The sequence below is a fragment of the Phocoena phocoena genome, chromosome 18 (assembly GCF_963924675.1).
Source record: "Phocoena phocoena chromosome 18, mPhoPho1.1, whole genome shotgun sequence".
Classification (NCBI taxonomy): domain Eukaryota; kingdom Metazoa; phylum Chordata; class Mammalia; order Artiodactyla; family Phocoenidae; genus Phocoena; species Phocoena phocoena.
Genome location: NC_089236.1, coordinates 11,518,816 through 11,544,179, shown reverse-complemented (window position 1 = coordinate 11,544,179; position 25,364 = coordinate 11,518,816). Strand labels below are relative to the sequence as shown.

General features: G+C 36.4%; 1 protein-coding gene across 4 annotated transcripts in view; it reads right to left on the bottom strand.

Moving 5' to 3' along the window:
* Nucleotides 1-25,364, bottom strand: part of NBEA (neurobeachin) — a 618,385-nt gene that overhangs the window by 60,298 nt on the left and 532,723 nt on the right. For all 4 annotated transcript variants that reach the window (XM_065896024.1, XM_065896027.1, XM_065896028.1 and 1 more), the window contains 2 exons: nt 16,095-16,235; nt 7,448-7,567 (listed from right to left, as the gene is read on the bottom strand). In XM_065896024.1, the coding sequence (XP_065752096.1) occupies nt 7,448-7,567; nt 16,095-16,235 (261 nt within the window). The remainder of the gene's footprint in view (nt 1-7,447; nt 7,568-16,094; nt 16,236-25,364) is intronic.

Genomic DNA, 25,364 nt, shown 5'->3' with positions numbered 1-25,364 from the left:
CTGAGATTCAAATGTTATGTACAAGAAGATGACAATTACTGTATCTGGGCTCCAAGACAAGGAAACAGCTGAAATGTCACATCTGGCCATTCAATCTTAAAACAGCAGGAATTACTTATTTGTATCTTACTGTGTCATGACACTGTTCTAAGTACTTTACATCTTTTTCTTAATCTTCACAAAAGCTTCCTAAGGTATGTATCCTCATTCTTCCAGAAATCCCATCAATGAGGGATCTCACTTGCTCACCACTCAGTGGTAAGAATGGTGCCTGACATATAAAAAAGGTACTCAATACATATTTGTGGAATGAAAAATGAACAGATCATTACTATATATTTATCATATCCTGAACTTCAGGCATGGAATAGCGGTAACAGGTTTTCAAACAGTATTAGTTAAAGCAGAGTTACCGCAGGGCTACCAGTTAGTCGTAGTGAAGGGGGAGGCTGTCAGGCTGTCACTTCTGGGACTATCCCTTCTACCGGGGAAGGGCAGCTTTCTGTGCATTGGAATCAAATGGTTCTGAGTTGAAATACAGACTTCTCACCAGCTTGGGCAAGTTTCTTAAACTTTAAGAAAAAAACAGTTTCTTGATATGCAAAATTGTGATGATGACAGCAACTAAATCACAGTGTGGATGTGAGGATTAAACGGGGGTAATGTGTGTGAAACAATGCATTTCATAGCTTTATGCAAAATACTTTTTGAAGCTATTATTTACTCTATCAACAGAGTTTACTCAGTATCAAAGTATATCCCATAATCAGTTAAAAAAAAAAAAAAAAGCTCTGTAGACACTTCAGACAATTTAAGTGTTTTTTATCAAACATATGGACTAGCTTACATGCTACCTAGGCTAATCAGATATATTTTTATAAGTTTTTTGCACTTCAGATTTTGGTTTTTCCAAATGCACAGTCAGACTGAACTGGATGTATAAACCAAACTGAAACTTAACAATTTTTTTTAAATTAGTAACTTACAGAGTTTTCTCAACGATCCCCATAATAATCCCTCTCATCCTGCATGCTGTCTGGCATTTCCACTTTACTGTTCCTCCCATAAAGAGGTGGAGTCTATTTCCCTTCTCTCTGAATATGGGCTGGCTTATTTCAACACACAGAATGTGACAAAACGACATTTCAGGGCTTGCAGAGATGCCTAAGTCTTAAGAGGCTTGGCAGCCTCCGTGGTTGTTCCCTTAGAAGTCACCATCACATGAAACTGTGTGGCTGCCTTGCTGGAAAGATCGTGTGGACAGACAGACAGGCCTGGACAGTCCCTGACCGCTCCATCAGCTCCATCAGACGAGGCGCAAAACACGGGAGTGAAGCCATCTTGCTTCTCTGACCCAGCCAAGCCTCTCCAGCTGTCACTGTAGCACAGAGGTGAGTGGTCCTCTCTGAGACTTAACTCCCATTGCATGATTGTCAACAAATAATAATTGATGCTGTTTTAAGATGAGGTTTGGGTGATTTGTTACACAGTGATAGATAACTGAAACAGAAATTAATGCCTGGGAGTGGAGTCCTGAAGTAATAAAAACTTAAAACACGTGGCCTTGGCTTTGGGACAGGGCAGGAGGCAGAGGCTGGAAGGATGGTGAGGACACTGCTGGTGGAAGATCAGTAAGGATGTTGCTATTGGAAGCAGGAGGAAATCAATGCGTGATACGTAGTGTGGGATAAACTAACAAGACTAGTTCCTGCAATCATTTCAAAGACAGAAAAAGTACCGAATGAACTTGTGTTTCTGGTTATAGATATTTCCAGGCAGAATGCTGAAAGTGACCACTGGTTTCTTTCAAAGGTATATGGATAAGGTATTATGAGCTAAGGAAGAAACTGCTCGGATTTAAAGCAGTATTTAGAGAGACACAGGGGCCTAGGACAATCTTGTCAGATCCTCAAAATTAAAAAAGGTTCAGACAAAGATCAGTTCTAAGGTGCTGTAAGTAAAATATGGCCATAGCGAAAAGGGTGCCTGTAAAACCTTTTATAAGTGCTCAGAAAAACTTAAGATAGAGGTTTGCAGACTCACTCGGCCACACGAAGGGATTCCAAGAATCTTATGAGCATTATAAAGGGCATCCTAATCACAGCCTGAAGTAGGGAGGATCCTGTCTTGAAAGAACTTGTGAGAAAGAGTTTTTTCTGACAGTGAACTATACTTTGATACATAGAAAATCCACAAAGTTTTTAAGTTGCTGCACCAACTTGGGCAAAGGAGGCCTTGGCCTCAACTTTCTATGATCAGGAAGCATATGGAGAAAGCTACTCAATGACTGCTATGTACCTTCCACACTCCCCCATTTTTGAACAGAATGTCTGTTGATGTTTACCTGTTCCTGCCTTACCACTGGGAACTGAATTATACGTGGGACAGATAACTTATCTTTTTGGCTTCCAGGTCTCCAAATTAGGAATTTCTGTACCTCATCTCTATGTGGACTTGATATAGATCATGAGCTACTAGATTTTGAGCCTGATACAATAGTGGGATGAGACTGTGGGGAACAAGTTGAATATATTTTGCTTGTAGGAGGAATGTGAATTGTGACTGGGGAGAGGACTTCAGTAGATTGTTTTCAAAGATGGCCAGAACAATCCCCCTGACCCCCATGTCCATCTGAAATGAGATTTTGCTGCTCATCTCATGGGGAAGTGGAGTCCACTTCTCCTCCCCCTTAACTTGGGCTGGCCCTGTGACTTGCTTGACCAAAAGAATGCTGTGGAGGTAGGTAACACGATGTGACTTCCAAGTTTAGACGCTAAGTAGCTTTGCAGTTCCCATTTTTTTATCCTCTTGGTAGGCAGACACTATGAAAAAAATTGTGATGATCTTCCCAGACACAAAGAGAGAGAGGGCCAGCCAGTCCCCAGATGTTCCAGCCATCCTTGCTAAGGGACCAGACATGTGAATGAAGTCATCTTAAATCTTTCAGACCCAGAGAGGCCATCCGCTTGGACCTGACATGGATAAGAGACAAGTACCTGATGAGCCCCATTCTGATTGCAGAACGCTGAGAAAATAAATGGCTGTGTTTTTATAAGCCACTAATTTTGGAGGGTGCTTTGTACATAGCAATAAATTATTAGAGTATGACTTGATCTGTCAGTTACTCCAAACTAGTCAACGTGGCTGGATATAATTGTGAGATCATGCAGAAGAATGAAAGCAGCAAAGCATCCAATGAATGAAGCACTGGAAATAACTGAACAGCCCTCAGTGCTAGTTCTGGCTCCCTCTTGACCTGCTGTGTGAATTTAGGCAAGCCACTTAATATCTGTGAACTTCCTTTACGGAACAGGGATAATGATCTCTATCTCAGGGGACTGTTTTGAGGACTGCATCAAATGACCAAGAAAAAAGCATGCTTGAAAACTATTGAGAATTATTCAAGAAGAATGAACTCTTCTATTATAACTTGTAAGTGTGCTTCTATAGAGGTAGCTCTGGCACTAGCTTGCCCACTTAAAATAACAGCTCTTCTGTTTACTCTCTTCCCATTGATAGATTTCTGTTAACCAGCTTCTCTTTAAGGAAAGAGTCCAAGTAGTTTAAAATTTCCTAAATGAAAAATAGTGCAGAAAGGCACCAAATATTATTAAAGAAATGGCAAGATGAATATTAAAACAGGCATTTTGTCTGTAAATGTGATTTCTAGTTTATTTTAACAGCTATACTAAAACCCCATGGTACAGTTAATAGTATTATATGCGTCCCGTCAATAATAAGAAAATATCCTCTAACACAATTTCTAATTTACAAGCTTATGACAAGTTCAAGCTGCTGAGAAATTGGACTTGAAAGTATGTCTTAGAATGATAGAAGACCACTATTAACACTACCATAATTGTATACCAACTGCATCAAATTTGACATTTCAGTTTAATATAGTTTGCTGAGAGAGCATACCATTTTATGGCTGCCTAGTGAAATCAAATCCAACCCAGACGTTTTCACTTTTCTAATATAATTCACTGCAAGGTTTTAAAGCTGCCATCTCTTTTCTTCCTTTTTTCAAAAGATTGATGCCCTGGCATTCGTTGATTCCACAAGAGCTCATAATGGGTCAATGAGTCAGTGGTGAGCACCTCCATTAACTGTATTAATTTACACTATGTCACCTTAATGACATTTTGTCACAGCTCCCTTTTCTGACACCTACATAGCTATTCAAAAGTAATACAACAACTTTGGAAGGCATTAAGGAAAATTAGTATAAGAACTTCAGTAAGTTGAATGTCATTGTTACCAAGACTATGCTGGAGGAGAGAAATTAAAAAAATAAAGTAAAAACGAACTGGTCTGACTTAACTCAGGAGACCTCTCTCCTGAGAGATCACCAAGTCTTCTCTGCCCAGCTTGTATTCATTACCACAGGAAGAGACCGACGGTAACAAAGAAAAGACAGAATAAAACCATCTACTCTGTCCTAGTTCTCCCTTATATGAGACCTTACCTAAGTTAGGAGATATTACAGATGTACTTTTCTTCAGAAATATAAAAACATTTCTTTAAAATTATATATAAAATGTTTTAACAGCTTAGTGATAAGAAGTCAAGAGTTTAGGCTATAAAACTGTATTACTCTTGGTAACACATTCTTCCCTGCTAAATCAGGTATTATTGTAGAGGGAAAAATACCGTACACGTTAATCAATACATTTAAACATGAATTTAGAAAATCTCAAGCATACAACCATCATTATTACCAAAAATCTTCTCTCTAACATTCCCTCAATGAGGACCCCCGAATTCTGATGTTATAAAGGGAAAGAGTGATACATTTGGACACACACACACACACATACACAAAACCACAAAAATATAATTGAGATATAGCAAAGGTGAAAGACTGAGAAACCATACTTGCAATGCAACTTTCTGCAGTCAATTTCAGATCTTTTTCAAATCAATAGGAAAAAGACATATGACCCAACTGAAGAATGGGCAAAAGATATGAGCAAGTTTACACGTCAATAATTATATGAAAAATGCTCAACTTCACTCATAATTAATGAAGTGCAAGCCAAAACAAAGCTGACTCCATTTTTCACTCACCAGATTAGCACAAGTTACACTGTTTATTATAAGGGTGACGGTCGGGGCAGGGGGCACGGGGAAGGTGGCATCCTCACACGATGATGTGAAGGGAGTGAATGATCATCTTTGGGAATGAAGGTTTGGCAGTATCTTTCAAAATTAAAGATGTATATAGCCTTTGAGCCACCAGTCCCATTAACAAGAATTATCTTCACATATACACACAAAGTTCATCAAGATAGCTGTGCAAGGATTTACGGCAGCCTGTGTTTAACAATAACGATCAGAGAGAAAGACAAACTATCCATCGATAGAAGATTGCGTGTATAAATTATTGTATATGTAGACAATGTGCAGGCTTCAAAAAGAAGGGGTCTACATGGGAAGGTACTCAAAGTATATTATCATAGAATATAAAAGGTTCAGGGTGGTGGTGGGAGAGAACTGAAAATGAGAGCAATCCACGCAATGTCAGGCTGAGGAAGTGAGCGTCTTATGAACTAATTAACTTGGGGGGTTGGAGGACGGTATCTGTTTGTATTAAGTACAGCTACCTGGGATAAAAAACTTAAAATGTCCTGAATTAGTGATAGCCACATTGGTCCTTGTCCTTGACGATGTGCCCCCAGGAGCCAAAGGGTAACAAAATATAAACGTTTCTGGAAAGTTTCAGAAAAGGAAAACTGCTGGGAGAATTCTTGGGAAAAGCCTGAATTCGGCTTTACGGGCACTGGTCCTCAGAAACTGACATGTAACTAGGGGAGATATCTGGTGATCGGAAGCATCAATAAAGCTCTCAAGATAGAAGGTAAAGCCTAAAACGCGACATAAATTAGGATGACTGGCTCATGTGTGTGGACTTGTGAGGGTGAACCTTTGAGTTAAGTTGAAAAACCGAGTTTCTGTTTTATGATGATGTCAAGAGTGAACAGGCATTTTCACTTGAAAGAGTTTGATATAATATGGATACTGAATTGAGATATAAATAGTCTTACATATGATAGGAAATCTTAAAATATAGATAAGAATATTTAATTCACATATAAAATATTTACTGAATGCCTTTTAAAGACACTGTGCTAATTCTAGAAGCCTATGGACTCCCCATTTTATGTCCAAAGTGTTATTAAGTAAGAAATGGACTCCCTTCTTGATTTCATTGGTTGTAAATCAGTTTAAATGGTGGTTTATGGATCTTTTAAAGTGGAAAAATTTCTCAGTGAAATTATAAGTCTGTTCGGAGAAATATATGGGCCTTAAGAGTTTAATATAGCAAGAATGCATGTTACATTATCTTACTTCCAAATGTGAATACATTGTATGTATAAATTATATGCAAACTTTGATGGCAACGAATAAGACACACAGATATGCTACACATTACTTGGATTCATTCCCTTTGTTTTCTGCTTTGAAAAAAAACTAAATAAAAGTTGTATTCATCCAATTTCTTACAGTTCAGTGACACTGTAATTGCCTTTTAAAAATATTTGCGAATAGATAAGCATAAATATGTAAATGACAATTTTGACTTTAATTCACCATCTTCTGTTGGATTAAGACACTAAATGGAATGATACTATAATATTTGTATATTCAACAGCATGAGTGGCAGTGATGGGAAAAGTTTGAAGAAAAGAGGATTAAAATAAGAAACACATATACCTATGTAATAACCTGAACATATAATCTTATTATCAGGAAAAAATGAGAAAAATGACAGAGCAAATATATTTTAATGTTTTGAATACAACCATTCTTTAAAAAACAAAAGCCCATATAAATGAAAAACAAATCTTTCTATTTAACAATAGCTGAGTACTACCAAGTGTAAAATGACTCCGCTCTCTGGCTGTTCCTGGATATTGTGTGTGTGCCGGTTTAATCTAATGTGTATTGTTGCATAGTATCCCCAGGCACAGCCAAGTAAAAGCTAAGGCTGTACAGAAAAGCCTACATTTTAAATGGGTCTTGTCATTAATGCTTTATTAATTGCCCTAGGCTATGTAAACCCAAAGCTGGGCAAGCTATAATAATATGACACATTAAGGTCAAATCCAATTCCTGCTGTGTTTTATGGAATGGGCCAAATATTGAGTTAACAGCAGGAAAGGCAATTCCTTTCCAGCTCCTGATTGTTCGATCTAAATTAGATAGGAATTTTTTGAAATAACAAAAACACCTTAACTGAATAATATAAAAGAATCCTAATCATTTTCTGTGGTGCTCAAAATTATTTCCTTTAGTTTCCTCTTAGGTTTGATATGCCACATAATTTTAAAATATGATGGAATAAAGCTGTGGAATAAAATATCTTATACACCCACTTAAAAAAATAAACAAATCAAAACTTCAACGTATTTTGAAATTAATATCAACAAATAAAAGGGCCTACCTTTACATCAGAAGTATCTCTCTGACTCGTTCTCCAAGACCTTGCAACGGACGAGAAGGTTCGATTAGGATGGTCAAATTTTCCGTCATTTGCATTGAGGAAGAAGGTTGTGAAAGGCTCCTACAGGAAAAAAAAGTGAAGAATTTGACCCTTCTGAACACAACTGTCCTCTTCCTTTGTAAAATATTTCGTTTTTTGAAACCCTTCTGAGGGGGAAATGGTGCAGGATCCTGGAAGGACACCCACACCCAGGAGTCAGGAGGTGCTGGTCTGAGCCAGTCTGGACCACTGAGTCACCTGTCACTCTTCAACCTCGGCAAGGTCATTTTGCTTCTTGGCCTTCAGTCTTCTGATTTATAAAAGGATAGAGTTCTAGTGCTCTGGGATTTTATGATGAATGATTTTGCATAACTGTCAATATATAACTCAGATCTTCTTTCTCATTACTAAGGCCACACATAGTAACATTCATAAGAAAATCTCTCCGACACTGTTCACCACAGTGTGAAATTAGGTAGGGAATATCCATCTTAGGCTACCTGTGAAAGTCTCCTAAAGTTACCATATTATGGTCTGATGATCTTTTTAAAATGCAAATCCTTGATTAAAATCCTTCCATAGCTCTTCAGAGCTCTCTGGGAAAAGTCTAAACTACTTGATTTGTCTTAAGAGAACCTGAGTGATCTGGAACCTGCTTAACCCTTATCTCTCGCTATCCCCATCTTCACATGTTAAGGTCTTGCCACACTGGTCTCACTTCTCGTCCCTTGTATGTGCTGTTTCCTCTGCCTGGTATAAACTTATCCCTCTACCTCACCATCCTGACTTGGCCAAGTTCTTCTTATCCTTTAAGTCTCAGCCAAGACATCATTTTCTCCTGAAAGGCTTTCCTTGATTTGCCAAGTTCTCCAGTGTGTTTGAATAGCAACAGATATTTTCTCAAAACAACACATCCCTGAAGCATTTGTCACATTGTTTTGTAACTGATTTTTAACTTGTCTATCTTCCCCACTACACGAATAGGTTCCATATCTATCATATGCACTGTTTTATCTCCAACACTTAGAAGAACTCCTGGTACACCCAAGTTGCTCAATGTATAATCTGTTGAAGGAAAGAATGAAATGAAGTTAATACAAATCAGACTAGATAAACTCTAGTCCTTCTATTCAATAGTATTCTGTAACTATTACCTTATCAAAGCTTGGTGTCTGTCATCAAGAACATGTTCCTATAGCAGGAAACCTAGGAATGACTTTATCACAAGGTCCTAATGTATTTAATTTTAATGCTTTTTTTAATAGCTTTTATGATAGGAGAGAGGCATTATTTCTGATGTCATTAAACTTGCTTCCAAATTTAAAAGGATTAAATAACATTCATTCTTACTAAGGATTTCTTAGGAAATTTCAAATATAACAAAGATGAGTATATAGTTACTTTCCTATGGTTCAATCCTTTTCTCTTAAGACTAGGATAAATGACATGTCACTCCTAGGTTCAATAATGCTAAGAAATATTTCCTAAATATTGTTTTTTTCTTTAATATATAATTTCTGTTCATTCTTTTATATCCATAAAACATTACTTTGCCACTAGTCATAAGGCCCAGTTGTCAGGCAACAGCTATAAATATTCATATTCCTCAGTACGTTCCTGAAATCTAGTGTGGCTAGATGACATCAATTTTATGTTTATAATGTATCACCAAGTCTCATGTTTAGTATTGAATGATAGAAAACTATGGTGAAAGAGATAAGATGAAGAATGATATAACACTATATAGGTAAGTAGGGTATTACTGATTTACCTGAAAATCAAATATGCATCCAGTTAGTCCATATTGCTGTTTAAGATTTTAAGCGACTTGAGAGACAAATAGATGTCACCAAAATTAAGTTAGGAAGAAAAAATTAACTCCCTATTAAACTGAAGGTAGTCAAGGCCGTATATCTTATCACTAAGTTAAAGTAGGGATATAAAAATTCTAGAAGTAGCAACAGTAAATCGAATGAAATATGACAGATCTAAGTTTGAGTCTTGGTGGAACCACTTACTTCTCTTAGGCAACTTACTTAACCCCACCCACGTAAGTAGCGGTGTGAAGTAACTGTATCTCAGTTCTTTCATCTATGTTAGCTGGGAATGACAATACCTTGTGGGTAATTAAGATTAAATAATATTGAGAAAGCTTGAAGTATCTTAGCTGACACAGAGTGATGAAGATGACTACCAGCTTCATGCACTGTGTCAAGTACTCACGCTGGGCTCCACCCTGACTGCCAGTTCCCTAGACACTGACCAGACTCTCAGTTCCTTAGGCCTAATTCATCCCTCTATTCTTAGAACCAAGCAAGTGCTTGGTTCATAGTTAGTGTTTAATTAATGTTTTTCAAACTCATCTAAACATACAAGGTACTGTTGGGAGAAGCGGGTGGGGTATGGCTGGATAAGAGTAAGATGTAGTTTTTCTTGTCAGTTCTTAACCACTAGTTTGACCATAAAGTTGCATCTTCAGAATCCACTTCTTCATTATGCTAGGATGCTGATGTAAGGCATTTATTTTTTTCTTTGTAGGTAGTAGGCAGAGAATAATTTAGAGGGATCAGACTTGTCTTCCTGATTTTTAACCTACTAAATACATGTGAGTGAAGACCCGTTTATACATGTAAAGTCTTACTTCTTATCATCAACCACTAAAAGCTGATCTCTACCCCAGCCTAAATTATAAAATCCTTCCTTAGTTTTCAACCCTTAACGAAGGCATGCCAAGAATAGTGTAGATGGGCACAGTGAAAATAAATCTAAAATTGAAGAACTATTATCTCTGGTCGTGAAGTTTATGAGTCTGGTGGCACCTAAAAGTGGAGAATATTGAAGAATTCCACATTTCACTGTCCTACGTAGCCTTTATAAAGATCTGATTAACAACTCTTTGAGGGTCACATACTACTCTACTGACATTTATTCTCATTATTCCTGAAGGCCTCCAGTTGCTACAGTGGTAGAGTACTAACAGAAATGGATAACCTATTTGTTTATAAGTGGGAATTGATCTTCAAGCTCTGATTACTGTGGAGATTACCTTTTACCATGTGTTTCTCTATTACCTTCAAGGCACAGTACAAGGACTTTCTTTTTCATTTGACTCATGCCTGACTAACACAGAGGATCAAGAGCTGTATTAAGTTTAAGAAACTTCGGTATTTAGTCACCTGACACATGTTGATCAAACCAGGTTCTATATGTATATCACCATATTAGATATTTTATCATTCTACTAGAAAAGCTTTTGGCTTGGGAGATAAGACGGACAAATAAATAAATGTTAAACAGAAATTAAAATACTTGGGCTTTAAAAACTTCAGCTTTAAAAAAAAAAAAAAAAACTTCAGGTTTGGTCCGCTAATACAATATAAATGGCTGATGGCAGACTTCCTTCTCCTGATTACATCTACCCCAACCTTCCAACCCTTTCTCAGGTCTAGAACATCAAACTAACCTGTCCTGCGTGGGAAGTACCTGTCCCACTGAATTCTGTCGTAACCTTTAATCCCTGCAAGGACACTAATAACCTGTCCTGCCTTCCAATGATCACAGACAATTCACCCTTCCTGGGCAATAGAACTCTGTGCCTCTGCCCCTCTTCTCTTTAGACAACTCCTTTATTCTTTTGTCTTATATGACTTTGCTCAGTCATCTCATAAGGATCTTTTCTTACATCCCCCTCCCCTTCTAGTTTTCTTCTTTTCCTTCTCTTCATTTCATTTGAAACAAACCCCATCCCTGGGTAACAGTCAGTGCTTGTGACATAACTCTATCACAGAAAAGATGTATACTTTGAAGTTACATAAAGCATAATAAAGACCAAAGGGAACGGAACTGAAGTTACTGAGCACCTTTCTGTGTTTGGAACTGTATTATCTCAGTTAACTAATGCAATTCTCACTATGGTCCTTCAAGTAGATGTAATCGCATTCTAGGAAATGGAGGAACCATTATTTCTACTGTACTTTGGCTAACTTCACAAGTTTATTTTCTCCCATCGCTTTCAAAAGAAACCAGAAATATCTTTTAGAATCTTCAGAAACGTATGCGCCTACCATACACCAGTCTCTTTGTTAAGAATCCCTCATCTTCCTCTATATATATGCATTGTCTGTAAGTATCAAGAGAAACACAATGACAATATTTTATTCAGTAACATTATCTTTTGGTACTTGCATAAGTGTTTCTACTATTTTTTCACTACAAATATATACTGTTAAAGATATATTATGGTTTAAACAGGCTCTTGGGTAGGCTTTCAAAGCAACCCATAATTTATAAAGTAAATCCCAAATTCTAAACAACTGATTTATATATTAACTTTTGTTGTACAACCTATTTAACTTCCTAAGAATTATAATTAAATGTTTGACAAGTGAGTTTTGAATAGGTAGGTTGAATATACTGAATTTGGAAGGTGAATTCCAAAGTAATTCAGAATTACTTCTGTGTATATGCTATATATTCAAGGTAAGATTTAAAGTAAAAACATTCCAAGTAAAATGTGTCCTATTATACTAGTTAATATCTGAACAAACTCCAAAATTCTATAATAGTTTATTCATCATTTGTCCAACAGCAGCTAGCAAAGAAACAGCTTTTTCAGAATCTTGTAGTTTAGACAAGTGACTTCACTGGTAGTGTGTCTAAAATAATATTTTTAATTTAAAGTAATGAGGTAGGGACTTCCCTGGTGGTGCAGTGGTTAAGAATCCACCTGCCAATGCAGGGGACATGGGTTTGAGCCCTGGGCAGGGAAGATCCCACATGCCGCAGAGCAACTAAGCCTGTGCGCCGTAACTACTGAGCCTGCGCTCTAGAGCCCGCGAGCCACAACTACTGAGCCCACGCACCGCAACTGCTGAAGCCTGCACGCCTAGAGCCCGTGCTCCACAACAAGAGAAGCCACCACCATGAGAAGCCCACACACCGCAACAAAGAGTAGCCCCCGCTCGCCACAACTAGACAAAGCCCACGTGCAGCAACGAAGACCCAATGCAGCCAAAAATAAATAAAATAAATAAATATAAATATATATATATAATAAAAAAAATGAGGTATGCAGTTAATTAGCATTTTAAAGCAATTATTATCATTGTCATACTAAACATATTGACTGAAACTAATGAGTTTAATGACTGGGTCTAAAAGGCTTGAAAGGTAAAGGGCAGATACTTATTTTAATCTGTATTTTGTTTTTATGAACAAATTCTTAGTGACACAAATTTTAATGCATTTTCTACTTCATAAACTCCTTGGGATTGGAGTGAGGGAATCACAATTCCCTGGGCCATTAGGTTAAACACTTAGTAAACTATTAGACCGTGATACTTCTATTTATAACAGCACAACTTAAGATGTGTTGGCTAAATGAGTCCCCATAAAAGCAATCTTATAGATCTCTTTTGCCAATGCAGTAGCCACAGGCCACATGTGACTACTGAGTACTTAAAATATGGCTAGTTCAAGTTGAATGTGCTATAAATATAAAATACATTCTGGATTTCAAAGAATACCAAAACAATGTAAAATATCTCATTAATAATTTTTATATTGGTTACATGTTGAAACTATAACATTTTGGATATACTGGGCTAACAAATGTATTTATTAAATTAATCTCACCTGTTTCTTTTTACTCTTAAATATGGCTACTAGAAAATTTAAATTACATACATAAGTGGCTTGCATTACGTTTCTACCATGCAACACAGCTATAGACAATACTAAAAGGGCATGTGTAGCATAAATAGGGATAGCATGTCTGCCGTACCCTTGCAGAGATTCAAATTTGTATTCCATTTCACTGGAATAAGAAATCAATTTAGGGATGAATTATGATTTATTATTTGATAAAATGTTTAGTTTATCAGGGATAGAAGAGTGTTAAATCAGGCTGGTGATAATAAGTATTTTTATGAACTCACACTTAAATTCTTATAAATCTGACTTCAGACTAATTTGATTATACAACAGCCATTGAATACCATTTTATATATTTCAAAATACAATTATATATATATATATGTATAATATACTCATATAATTCTCAAAACAACCCACTTGATAATGTTTTTTTTAATCCCCAAAATACCCAAGAAAAGTGTCTTACTCCTCCCATGGTGGAGGTTCACTATAGTAATGGTTGTTTCTTGCTTTTCATTTTCTTGTTTGCTTATTTGTGAGCCCATATAGAATATGAACATATTTTACGTCCACTGTAAAGGACATCAACTGTTTGAGATCTTGACTGGTAAATTTTTGTGTTTCTGTATTTAGTTTTGACTTGTGGATGAAACTGCAGGGTAGAAGCTACAAAGTTCTCTCTATATACATGTGTCTGTAATTCAGAAAAGCCTTTACTTCTTGCATGAGTGTGAAGTATTTTCTTACACCCAGAGAGTATTAATAAATTATTACAACCCATAAACTAAAGGTGTGTTGATTGGTTTATAGTGGTAAACATGCAGTTATATAAATCTAATATCTCCCCCAAATTAACAGAAAATAAAGAAATAGAACTTCTTATACTCAAAAAGTGTTAAGAGTTAAAAAATATTTCTTAAGAAACTGCTAGCTCAGAAACATTTTTATAAAAGGATACAAGTTCACATAGTTAAGGTGAATTTTTCAACAAATTAGACTAACAATGTTGGTCCAAAAAGGAAAGTTTTATGACTTTTCCTTTACGTTATAATTACACAGTGTATTTTAAAAATAAGATTTGAGTTTGTTTTCTTACAGAATAGTTAATCTAAACTTCTTTATTTCTCATGCTGGTTTAGGATTATGAGAAATATAAAATATGTGTTCAGTTAAACTGAATCCTAATTCTGACAAACTTTTTTTTTGATAACAGTAATTATTTGTAGTATATCATGTATCAGTGATTTACAAGTTACTTAAAACATACGCATACTATATATTTATAATAAGTTCAATTTCTCCCCATCATGGAGAGAATGCTTGAGGAAGAACTCCAAACCAAATTGTCATTCAGGCAGTGGGAAAAAATACATTTGAAAATAGGAGATGCATTCCTGTGTATGCACATTTTCATGTGCTGCTTTATCAATGTGTTTCTGAGGCAAATCAGCCTCATGCAACAGAATGGTCTGAAGTATGTTTTGGTAAGAGGAGAAAACTTTCTTGATTGCATTGACTTAGAGGTTTGACATAGCATTCTGTAATACTCCCCGGTCGCTTATAGTTTTTAAAAGAAGTCAGACCATCTGACTCCAGTAATTGGTCTTAACTAGACTAGATTGGAGAAGGCAAGACTAAAGGCAGAGAGATTTGCTAAGAGCTTTTGCAATGATCTAGATGAGCAATAACGGGAACCTGAACTAAGAAGTGCCAGACTCGATAGAGAAAAGGAGATAGACTGCAGTTGGTAGAACTTATCAGATGTGATGTCAGATTGGATGTAAGGGTTGATAAAATAGAGAAAATATCTAGATTGGGTAACTGGGTGCAAGATCATGCCAACTGTTTAGATAAGAAATCAGTAGGCACCCCTGCAGGCTTATGAGGGAGATGAGGAGTTCATTTTTGGAAATGGTGTTTATGGTATTGTGAGGTGTTCAGGTAGAAAAATCCAGTAGTATATAGAAATAAGTAAATATATTTATATATTAGAAATATAGGTCAGGAGCCCAAGAGAAATGTCTGCAATGAAGACAGAAGCTGGAAGTCACCAGCTTATAACTGAATGATGTAGTCCAGATAAAGTATGTAGAAATATCCTGGGGAATAGAAATACGGAGAAAAAGAAATCTGAGCGGGAGACTGGGCAGGACAGTTAGGATGACAGGAGGGAAACCAGGAGAGCATATTGTCAGAGGAGCCATGAGAGGAAGGAATTTTAGGTAGGAGGAAGTGAGCAATGGTGACAAATGCTTCAGCTATATCATGAAGCTCTGCCACATAACCCGTGACCTCCACAGGGACAATTCAGTAAAGTGATGGGTATGGAACCTAAATCAAGCAGGCTAAAGACTGAATGGCAGGTGATAAAGTGGAGACAAGCACAGTGCAGAGCAAGACAGTGGAGTACTGTCTAGTACGTTTGACTACACAGGGGTAGACGTGGAAAGTCACTGCAGAGTGGGTAGTGGCTGGAAGGAAGTATGTACGTATATATGTAGGTATGTATGAATGTATGTATTTTAAAAATTGCAGACTTGAATATATTTATGTCTTAGGAGAAAGAGAAAGTAGTCTTCAAAACATTTAGAAAAAGGTTTTTAAAATATGCTACCCCAGAAGCAAGATTGGGAAGGCTGGGGAGAGTGCCAGCCGGTAACAATCAGTGAGAAAGGAAACAGTGGGTGTTAAGGATGCACTCAGGAGTTCGGTACCTTTTATAAATGGTTTACGTTTAAGAAACTCACAATAATCTATCTTTCTAACCCAATTTCGCAAATAAGGCAACTCATTAACAGAAAGGATTCAAGTTTTGCTAGAGTTTGGAATCTCTACTTCACTGGTCTCTAATCTTTGTTTAAAACAAATAAATATATTTGATTTTTATTTAATTTCCTTATGTTAAGTACCTCGAGATATTAAAGGCAAACTGTAACTTAATGAAGGCACTCACAATTCGAACAAGCCAGGATAAGGTGGATGTTGCCGTTGAATAATGTGTGTTATAATGGTAGGGAGGACTTTGATCATCTTCCCATGTCTCGTAACGCTCTGCATAAAACACAGCTCTCTTTGGGTTCAAAGCACCAATCGGCTATAAAAAGAGAAAAAGAAGCATTGTGTTTAATACAGTCATAGTAGATATTCAATACTATAACTCTTTACCTGAAAGTATTTACTGTGAATTCATTTTAACCATAGAATATAAATAAATTATTTTGTATCTATTTTTACCAAATTTGATTTTGATATTTGATTTTGATAATCACCACACTTGCTAAAATTCACTCAAGAAGATGATTTATGTATGCAAGGTTTCTAGGTTTTATTAAAAGTTTCCATAAACTAGATTACCAGAGATGATTCAGTTTAAATTGTTAAGGCAAAGCCAGTATTTTGATGTTATTTTGCCTACTTAACCACAACCATAGTGAACATTTAGCTTGATCATAGGAAATCCAGTGAGGAGAAAGTGTAGCAGTTGACCATGTGAAAACCATATTAGAGAAACCTTGTCTTAATAGGCTGTCACCCAGAGTGTGAAGGACAATAGTCACTTATATGGAAACCCTGTTGGAATGTTAGTCCCATTCTATTATTATACAGATGGGGCAAGTATCCTTTCTATTAAGTTCAACTGCAAATCTAAGGCTGATGGAAATAACCCAGACAATTCAGATTCCTTGGAAAGCATTTTGTTAAGGCCACTAACACTTGTCTTATCTATACCACCACATTACCAATTATAATGTTAATCCCTACAGTGGAGCACATGGTAAAATGCTCAAGATACTATACATATTTTTTTCAACAAAGCATGTGTTAGTTTGATCATTGTCTCAAACTTCCTAGCACACCTAATCATTAAGATTTTCCAGCATATAGTCCTCACAATTTCAAAATAGCAAACTGGCTTAGCTTAAGCTTTTGCCTGATTTTGGTTTAATGGAATATGGAATCCATTAATATGATACCTAATAGCTACATTATTTTGTTTTAGATTGCATACTATAAAAAAAAATGTTTCTTAGAAAACAAAAGATGAATACTAAGTAAAATATATAATTCCTCTATTTCAAAATTTAATATTACTAGTTAACTCTGAAGTTCCCCTCAAGGCTTAATTTTAACAAGGAAGTAGTAGAAAATTAGTGTTTTGATGGCGGTGTGGGAAGACACCGAGTTAGCGTCTCCCCACAGCTAGGGCACCCGCTGGCCACTGGTGGGGGACCCTGATGCCCAAGGAGACAGGAGGAACCCCCAAGTGAACCAGTAGGATGTGGGGGGACTGAGAAGGGAGGAGAAGTGGAGGCCAGACAGGATTGGCGCCACTGAGGCTGGGGAGATCAGGAGAGGCAAGCGGGAGGGACCCTCTGGGAGGAGCGGCAGAGGAGCAGAGGGTGATTGCCTGGCCCACTTGGGCCGGGGAGCCTGCTGAGTTCCCAGGCTGGTACCCCACCCCCGCCACTGCCCCACACCAAAGCCCCCTTGAGGCTGCGTGGGTCCTGGGGGCATAGACGGAGGTGAGAGAGATCAGGAGAGGCAGGCGGGAGAGGCCCTCCAGGAGGAGCAGGAGAGGAGAGGAGGGCATTAGCCTCACCCACTTGAGACCAGGAAGCCTGTTGGCCTCCCAGGTGAGGTGCCCCTGCCCTCTGAGACCAGGGGTAGGGGGCACGACTGGGCCCATTCTGTTCCTTGAGCCTAAGCCCCACCCAACACAGCCCCCAGGACCTTTTCCAGCCCCGTGGGTCCTAAGCATAGGCCCTGCCCACCACCCAAACATCACCTTTGCTTCGGCCCTGCCCTCCACAGCCAAGGTCTTCCCCCCCTTTTTTTTTCTTTTCTTTTTATTCCTTTTCCGTCCTCCTCTTTTTTACCATTCTGGTACTGATGTACCTTCCGGTTGTTGATTCATCTATATTTTTATTTTTATAGTCTTTCTAACATATCTGTTAGTTTCCTAGTCTAATTTTGTTTTTCACTTTGTTATTGTTCTCTTTTTTTTTTGTCACCCCATGCAGCTTGCGGGATCTTGGTTCACAAGCTGGGAGTCGGGCCGAAGCTCCTGCAGTGGGAGCTCTGAGTCCAAACCACTGGACTAACAGAGAACCTCAGACCCCAGGGAATATTCATCAGAGTAAGCTCTCACGGAGATCCTCATTTCAGCACCAAGATCCAGCTCTACTCAACAGCCTACAAACTCCAGTGTTGGAAGCCTCAGGCCAAACAACCAGTAAGACAGGAACACAATCCAACTCATAAAAAAAAAGAGTAAAAAATAAAAGGGAGAGAGAGACAGCAAAAAGTATGTCACAGATGAAGGAGCAAGGTAAAAACCTACAAGATGAAATAAATGAAGAGGAAATAGGCAATCTTCCAGAAAAAGAATTCAGAGTAATGATAGTAAAGATGATCCAGAATCTCAGAAACAGAATGGAGGCACAGATTGAGAAAATACAAGAAATGTTTAACAAAGATCTAGAAGAACTAAAGAACAAACAGAGATGGACAACACAATAACTGAAACGAAAAATATACTAAAAGGAATCAATAACAGAATAACTGAGGCAGAAGAACAAATAAGCGAGCTGGAAGACAAAATAGTGGAAATAACTGCCGAGGAGCACGATAAAGAAAAAAGAATGAAAAGAATTGAAGACAATCTCAGAGACCTCTGGGACAATGCTGAACGCACCAACATTTGAATTACAGGGGTCTCAGAAGAAGAAGAAGAACGGGTCTGAGAAAACAGATGAAGAGATTATAGTTGAAAACTTCCCTAACATGGGAAAGGAAACAGTCACCCAAGTCCAGGAAGCACAGAAAGTCCCATACAGGATAAACCCTAGGAAAAACACACCAAGACACATATTAATCAAACTAATCAAACTAACAAAAATTGAATTCAGAGAAAAAATATTAAAAGCAGCAAGGAAAAACCGAAAAATAATATACAAAGAAATCCCCATAAGGTTATCAGCTGATTTTTCAGCAGAAACTCTGCAGGCCAGAAGGGAGTGGCAGGATATACTTGAGGTGATAAAACAGAAAAACCTACAACCAAGATTACTCTACCCAGCAAGGATCTCATTCAGATTCGACAGCGAAATCAAAAGCTTTTCAGACAAGCAAAAGCTAAGAGAATTCACCACCACCAAACCAGCTTTAGAAAAAATGCTAAAGAAACTTCTCTAGGCAGGAAACACAAGAAAAAGACGCGCAAAAACAATCAAGAAAATGGTAATAGGAACATACATATCAATAATAACCTTGAATGTAAATGGATTAAATGCCCCAACCAAAAGACACAGACTGGCTGAATGGATACAAAAACAAGACCCATATATATGCTGTCTACAAGAAACCCACTTCAGTCCTAGGGACACATAAGGACTGAAAGTGAAGGGATGGAAAAATATATTCCATGCAAATGGAAATCAAAAGAAAGCTGGAGTAGTAATACTCATATCAGAAAAAATAGACTTTAAAATAAAGACTGTTACAAGAGATAAGGAGGGACACTACATAATGATCAAAGAATCAATCTAAGAAGAAGATATAACAATTATAAATGTTTATGCACCCAACATAGGAGCATCTTAATACATAAGGCAAATGCTAACAACTACGAAAGGAGAAATCAACACAGTAACACAATAATAGTAGGGGACTTTAACACCCCACTTACACCAATGGACAGATCATCCAAACAGAAAATAAATAAGGCAACACAAGCTTTAAATGACACAATAGACCAGATAAATTTAATTGATATTTATAGAACATTGCACCCAAAAGTGGAAGAAAACACTTTCTTCTCAAGTGCGCACAGAACACTCTTCAGGATAGATCACATCTTGGGTCACAAATCAAGCCTCGGAAAATTTAAGAAAACTGAAATTGTATCAAGCATCTCTTCTGACCACAATACTCTGAGAAAACCATAATTCAAAAAGAGACATGTACCACAATGCCCAGTTCACTGCAGCACTATTCTGCCCAGTTCACTGCAGCACTATTTACAATAGCCAGGACATGGAAGCAACCTAAATGTCCATCAACAGATGAACGGATAAAGAAGATGTGGCTCATATACACAATGGAATATTATTCAGCCATAAAAAGAAACGAAATTGAGTTATTTGTAGTGAGGTGGATGGACCTAGAGTCTGTCATACAGGTGAAGTAAGTCAGAAAGAGAAAAACAAATACCGTATGCTAATGTATATATATGGAATCTAAAAAAAAAAAATGGTAGTGATGAACCTAGTGGCAGGCCAGGAATAAAGATGTAGACACAGATAATGGATTTGAGGACACAGGGTGGGAGGGGGAATCTGGGGCGAAGTGAGAGTAGCATCGACTTATATACACTACTGAATGTAAAATAGATAACTAGTGGGAAGCAGCAGCATAGCACAGGGAGATCAGATCGGTGCTTTGCAATGACGTAGAGGGGTGGGATAGGGAGGATGGGAGGGAGGCTCAAGAGGGAGGGGATATGGGGACATGTGTATGCATGTGGCTGATTCACTTTGCTGTACAACAGAAACTAACACAGTATTGTGGAGCAATTATACTCCAATAAAGGTCTATTAATTAAAAAAAAAGAAAATTAGTGTTTCAATGGGAGACAAATAATGTTACACAAGAGAGAAAAATTCATCTATAAATTGCTTGTAAGCTTTTTCTTTTGGTCCCATGGGACTAATTCAAACAATACAATGATGTCAGCAGTTAAAAGTCTCTTAGAATTTCCATAATAAACTCTTATTTGCAAGGATCCTTATCCTGAATATTAAAATTATTTATAAATTATGTTCTTTTTCCTTAAACTTAATTATAACTTAACAGACTAAATAATTTAATTATTTAATTTTTTAAAACTCTGGTTTAAACATATTTTTTAAATATTTCAAGGCTTAAACTTTATTCTGTGTTAAATATCACTGGCTATCTCTCAAATGTGTTTTACTTGGATATAAAAAGGCAATGTAATTTCATTAAATGTCACATAAAATATCAATAATATTTCAAACAAACATAATTATTTTTTTGATAAAAGGATAATTACTACAATGAAATGAATGTGAGTTCTGTTACTGAATTGATACAGTAAGTTTTTCATTTAAAATGGCCTATATATTTTATACTTTTCTAGATGTGAAAATATGTGTTTTTCTAATTCAGTATTATAAGTATATATCTTTTCAAAGCATTTAAAATGCTGAGTACTTTATTCTGTCTTGAATATGCTCATAGATCTTTCACATACATAAAATGTCTGCACAGTTCCTCAGGATTGACCTTACCTGATATTGTTTGTTCTGCAACACCCCACAAAAACAAAACCCCACAAAGGGCCTCATGGCCCTTCCCCTAATCTTTTCCAGGCTTCTCCTCAACTACTGGAAAAGGGATAAAATAAATATTTACACTTTTTATTTTACTCAAGTTTCATCAAAGTCATTTTATTGGAGTGTTTTACAGAATAATACTTTGTAGGAAACAGCTGTCCTGAGTTAAAGCCTATAGAAGCCTCCATGAGTAACTTCCTAAAATACATGTCTAATTTTGAATTTTCATCTGACGCATTTAGACATAAATTTTATAAAACAAATGTAAATAGTTCGGTTTGTACTTATTATTTTTCTATTATTTTGCTTCAATCAAGAGGCAATAAATCATTCAAAGGAAAAATACTTCAAAATATATTTTTGGGAAAAGAGAGTTTCATCACAGATGACATATTTTCTTATGGGATCCAAATAAATATAATTATCTATCTATCTATCTATCTATCTATCCATCCATCCATCCTACCTACCAAACTATCTACCTACCTATCAATCAATTATTCACCTATCTATACCTACCTACTTAACCTATGTATAAATTGATAAGGTTGTAAGTTTGTTATCCTTTTAAAGATTGAGCAAATAATGCAATGTCAATACCACTTGGATTTAGTAAATAAATAAGGTAGAATTCTGGTAAAAAAACTAAAATTGCACTTAATGAAATTTATACCTTTATTTTGCAATCTTTTTCAATTTTTATTATAACCACCACAGCAATAATTGGTTTCATTTTCTCTTAAACAGTAGGCATTTAGACATAGCCACCTCTATGCTTTTTAGGGATTCCCATACGAAATTTATAACTGAAAGTTTAGAGTTTGCTATTAGATTTGTTGTTCTTTTGTCCTTGTGAGTTTGTGTGTTACAAGTTGACAATCTAACAGATAAGCAGAAAATGATGCAGAGAACAACGCAAAATTAAAAAGTAATTCTACCTCTATAACACATTATTATAATTCAATTTCTAAAACTGCTATAAAGCTTATATAGCTTGTAAAAAGTACTATTTTCAATATACAATTGATGGAAAATTACACGTGTAACATTACCATGTCTATATGAAATACTATTGAATTTACTGAAGAAACGATGTTGAGGGTTTTCTCTACCCTGTCATTCAATTTACCTGTTTTGAATACCAAAGAGAGACATTTGTCTCAGCTTTAAGTACCACAAAAAGCTTTGCTTTCCTGATAAACTGTTATTTTATTATATGGAACAAAAATCCTGACAGATCCTTATGGAGATTTACATTATTAAAGGCTCTGAGAAATATTATTGTAAACAGCATTGCTTAATTTTGTTCACTCCAGTGTTTGTCTATCTATGTATCTATCTATCTATCTATTTTTATTAGAACCTCATTCTTCCTTTTGTTTTCTTGTTAACATGCTATAGAACTAGTGTCCATTAAACGGTACTTTGAAAACTTCTGGTTAGAATCATTATAGTATATATTTTTGAGTGCCAACTTTTTCTTTGGTTTCATTTTCCTATTTTCTTTCCCTTTCTGTTCTCTTAGCCTTTATCCATCAATGTTTTTCTATTTCATGAAACCTTACAAGCTTTATCAGTGCTTTCATATGGAACAGATATATATATTAAATAAAATAGGTAAAAGTGAACAACAAAAATTATTTAAATAAAAAATACTTATTGGGTAAATGGTACTATATGAGACACTAAAAGGACTCTAGAGAATTTAAAATCTGAGCATAGAGTTGATTTCAGTAAATAAATAAAACATAAATATGGATTCACCTGAAGTATGGTCAATGCCATTAAAATAGATTAGAAATTATAAGAATAAAAAGGGTTTTCAAGGGAAAATCAGAGGTCCAAATAAATCAATATTAATAAAACTGAATTCTAGTATACCAAAAAAACTTGAAAATGCTTATGATATTCATGGCATTAGGATTCTATTTATACATTAAAAAATGTTCAAGAGGTCACTATTGTTGCTACAACTGCTAATACTACTAGGTATAAGATAATGCCTTCACATCCATTTTCTGGACTGATTTTCAAAAGTCTCTGGGGTGGACACAGCATTCCATCATGAACCTGATTTCATGACAAGGAGACGGGTGCCTGGGTCTCTACTCTTTCCACAACACTGCATTGCTTTTTCATTGCTAAATATGAAATTCTGATCCTGATGTCATTTTTTTTTTCTTCTATAGCTGCCTATGAGATTCCTCATCCATCATGGGTCCTCAGAAATGGAACGAACCTTACAGGCCTAGTAATCCAACTCCCTTACATTATAGATGAAGATAATGAAGGAAAGTCCAATCAAGATCACATTGGTGGCTGATTGCTGTACAGTTTACAAAACCAGCTGAAGCGTTGTGCTAGACAGCGTGAAGCTGGGTACAGCTGACGGATTTGTTTGGCTTCTGAGTATTGCTTTAATTATTAGCTCAACACTCAACACATCTGAGCTTCTAACATATCTAGGTTATCTTCTTATCTTTCATTATAATAACTGAGGGCTTGGAAATCCTTAGAAGAAGCTTCAAGACTTCTTGCCTTTCTTGTTTTGTCAGTCATGAGCTACATAATATCATTCTTAAAATTCTAGGCTATGACAAAATAGAAATCATACCTATAGACCCTTCTGTGCTCAAGTGAATTCCCTGCCTCTCTCTTATCTGACCGGGGGAGTTCCAAATCATTCTTCTGGAAGCAGCTCAAATTTCATCTGTGAAGCCCTACATGTTACCACCTGGTAACAGCTAGGCAAGTTTATAACTTCTTTTACCCAGAAGATACGCTCTTCAAGGGAATGCCCTATGTTTTATTCATCCCTGCACCCTCAGTACCTAATACAGTACCCTGGCTCTTTTTAGATGCATCGTATATCCTGAATGAATGAAGACAAATTGATCTGATTGTACAATAGTTTAGATTTCCATATAGAAATTTTAGACAAAATTTTTAGGCATAATCAAAAGACAACATAATAGTGAAATATTTATAGCACATATGATAAAAAGCTAGTTTCCTTTACAAAAAACAAACTCTTAAAAATCAGTAAAAACCAAGGAATGATCCAATTAAATGAGCAAATGAGATGAACAGGCAATTCACAGAAAAATGAATGAAATGTATGTAGGAAAAATATCACCAGCTCATACAATGTAATGGTATCTCTTCTTTTTCTCTTCAGCATCCATTATTCCTTCTTCCTCTGTGAACCACTCCTTCCCTATTCTTGGTCTACCTGGTTCAGATGGGCTGACTCTATTACCAGACCTTTTGGGTAGTCATGTGATCCAGACCTGTCAATCGGCATATTCTATCTATATGGCCAGTAAGATTGGTACAGAAATGAGCACATGGTTCAAGTTATTCCAATGAAACTTTGCTGAAACTACCTGGGAAAGAAGGATTTTCTGTTTCTGTTACAAAGGCATCACTGCTATAACACAGAGAAGCCAGACTGAGAATGATGCCAATGCAGAAAAGTAGCAGATATGTTGCATCCCACAACACTGGGGAGCCCTTAGATCCAGTTTACCTGAACTGACCCATCTCTGTATTTCTCAGTGATATAAGCCAAAACAACTTTATATTTTAAAGTCAGTTTAAGTTGATTTTCTATTATTTGGAACCAAAGATCAGAAGTACACTGGCAATTCTTAAAATGTCAAACAAAAATTATTTTTATTCATTAGGCTGTCAAAAATTATTGTTTCGTAATACTCGTTGGCCAGGGTATAACAAACACGCTATCTCATAATACGGTTGGTAGGAATATAATTGGTATAAATTTCTTGTGGGGAAAACTGGTAATACTTTTAAAAATATGCACATGCTTTGTTTGGATCTAGTAATTCCACTCTGAGGAATTTATA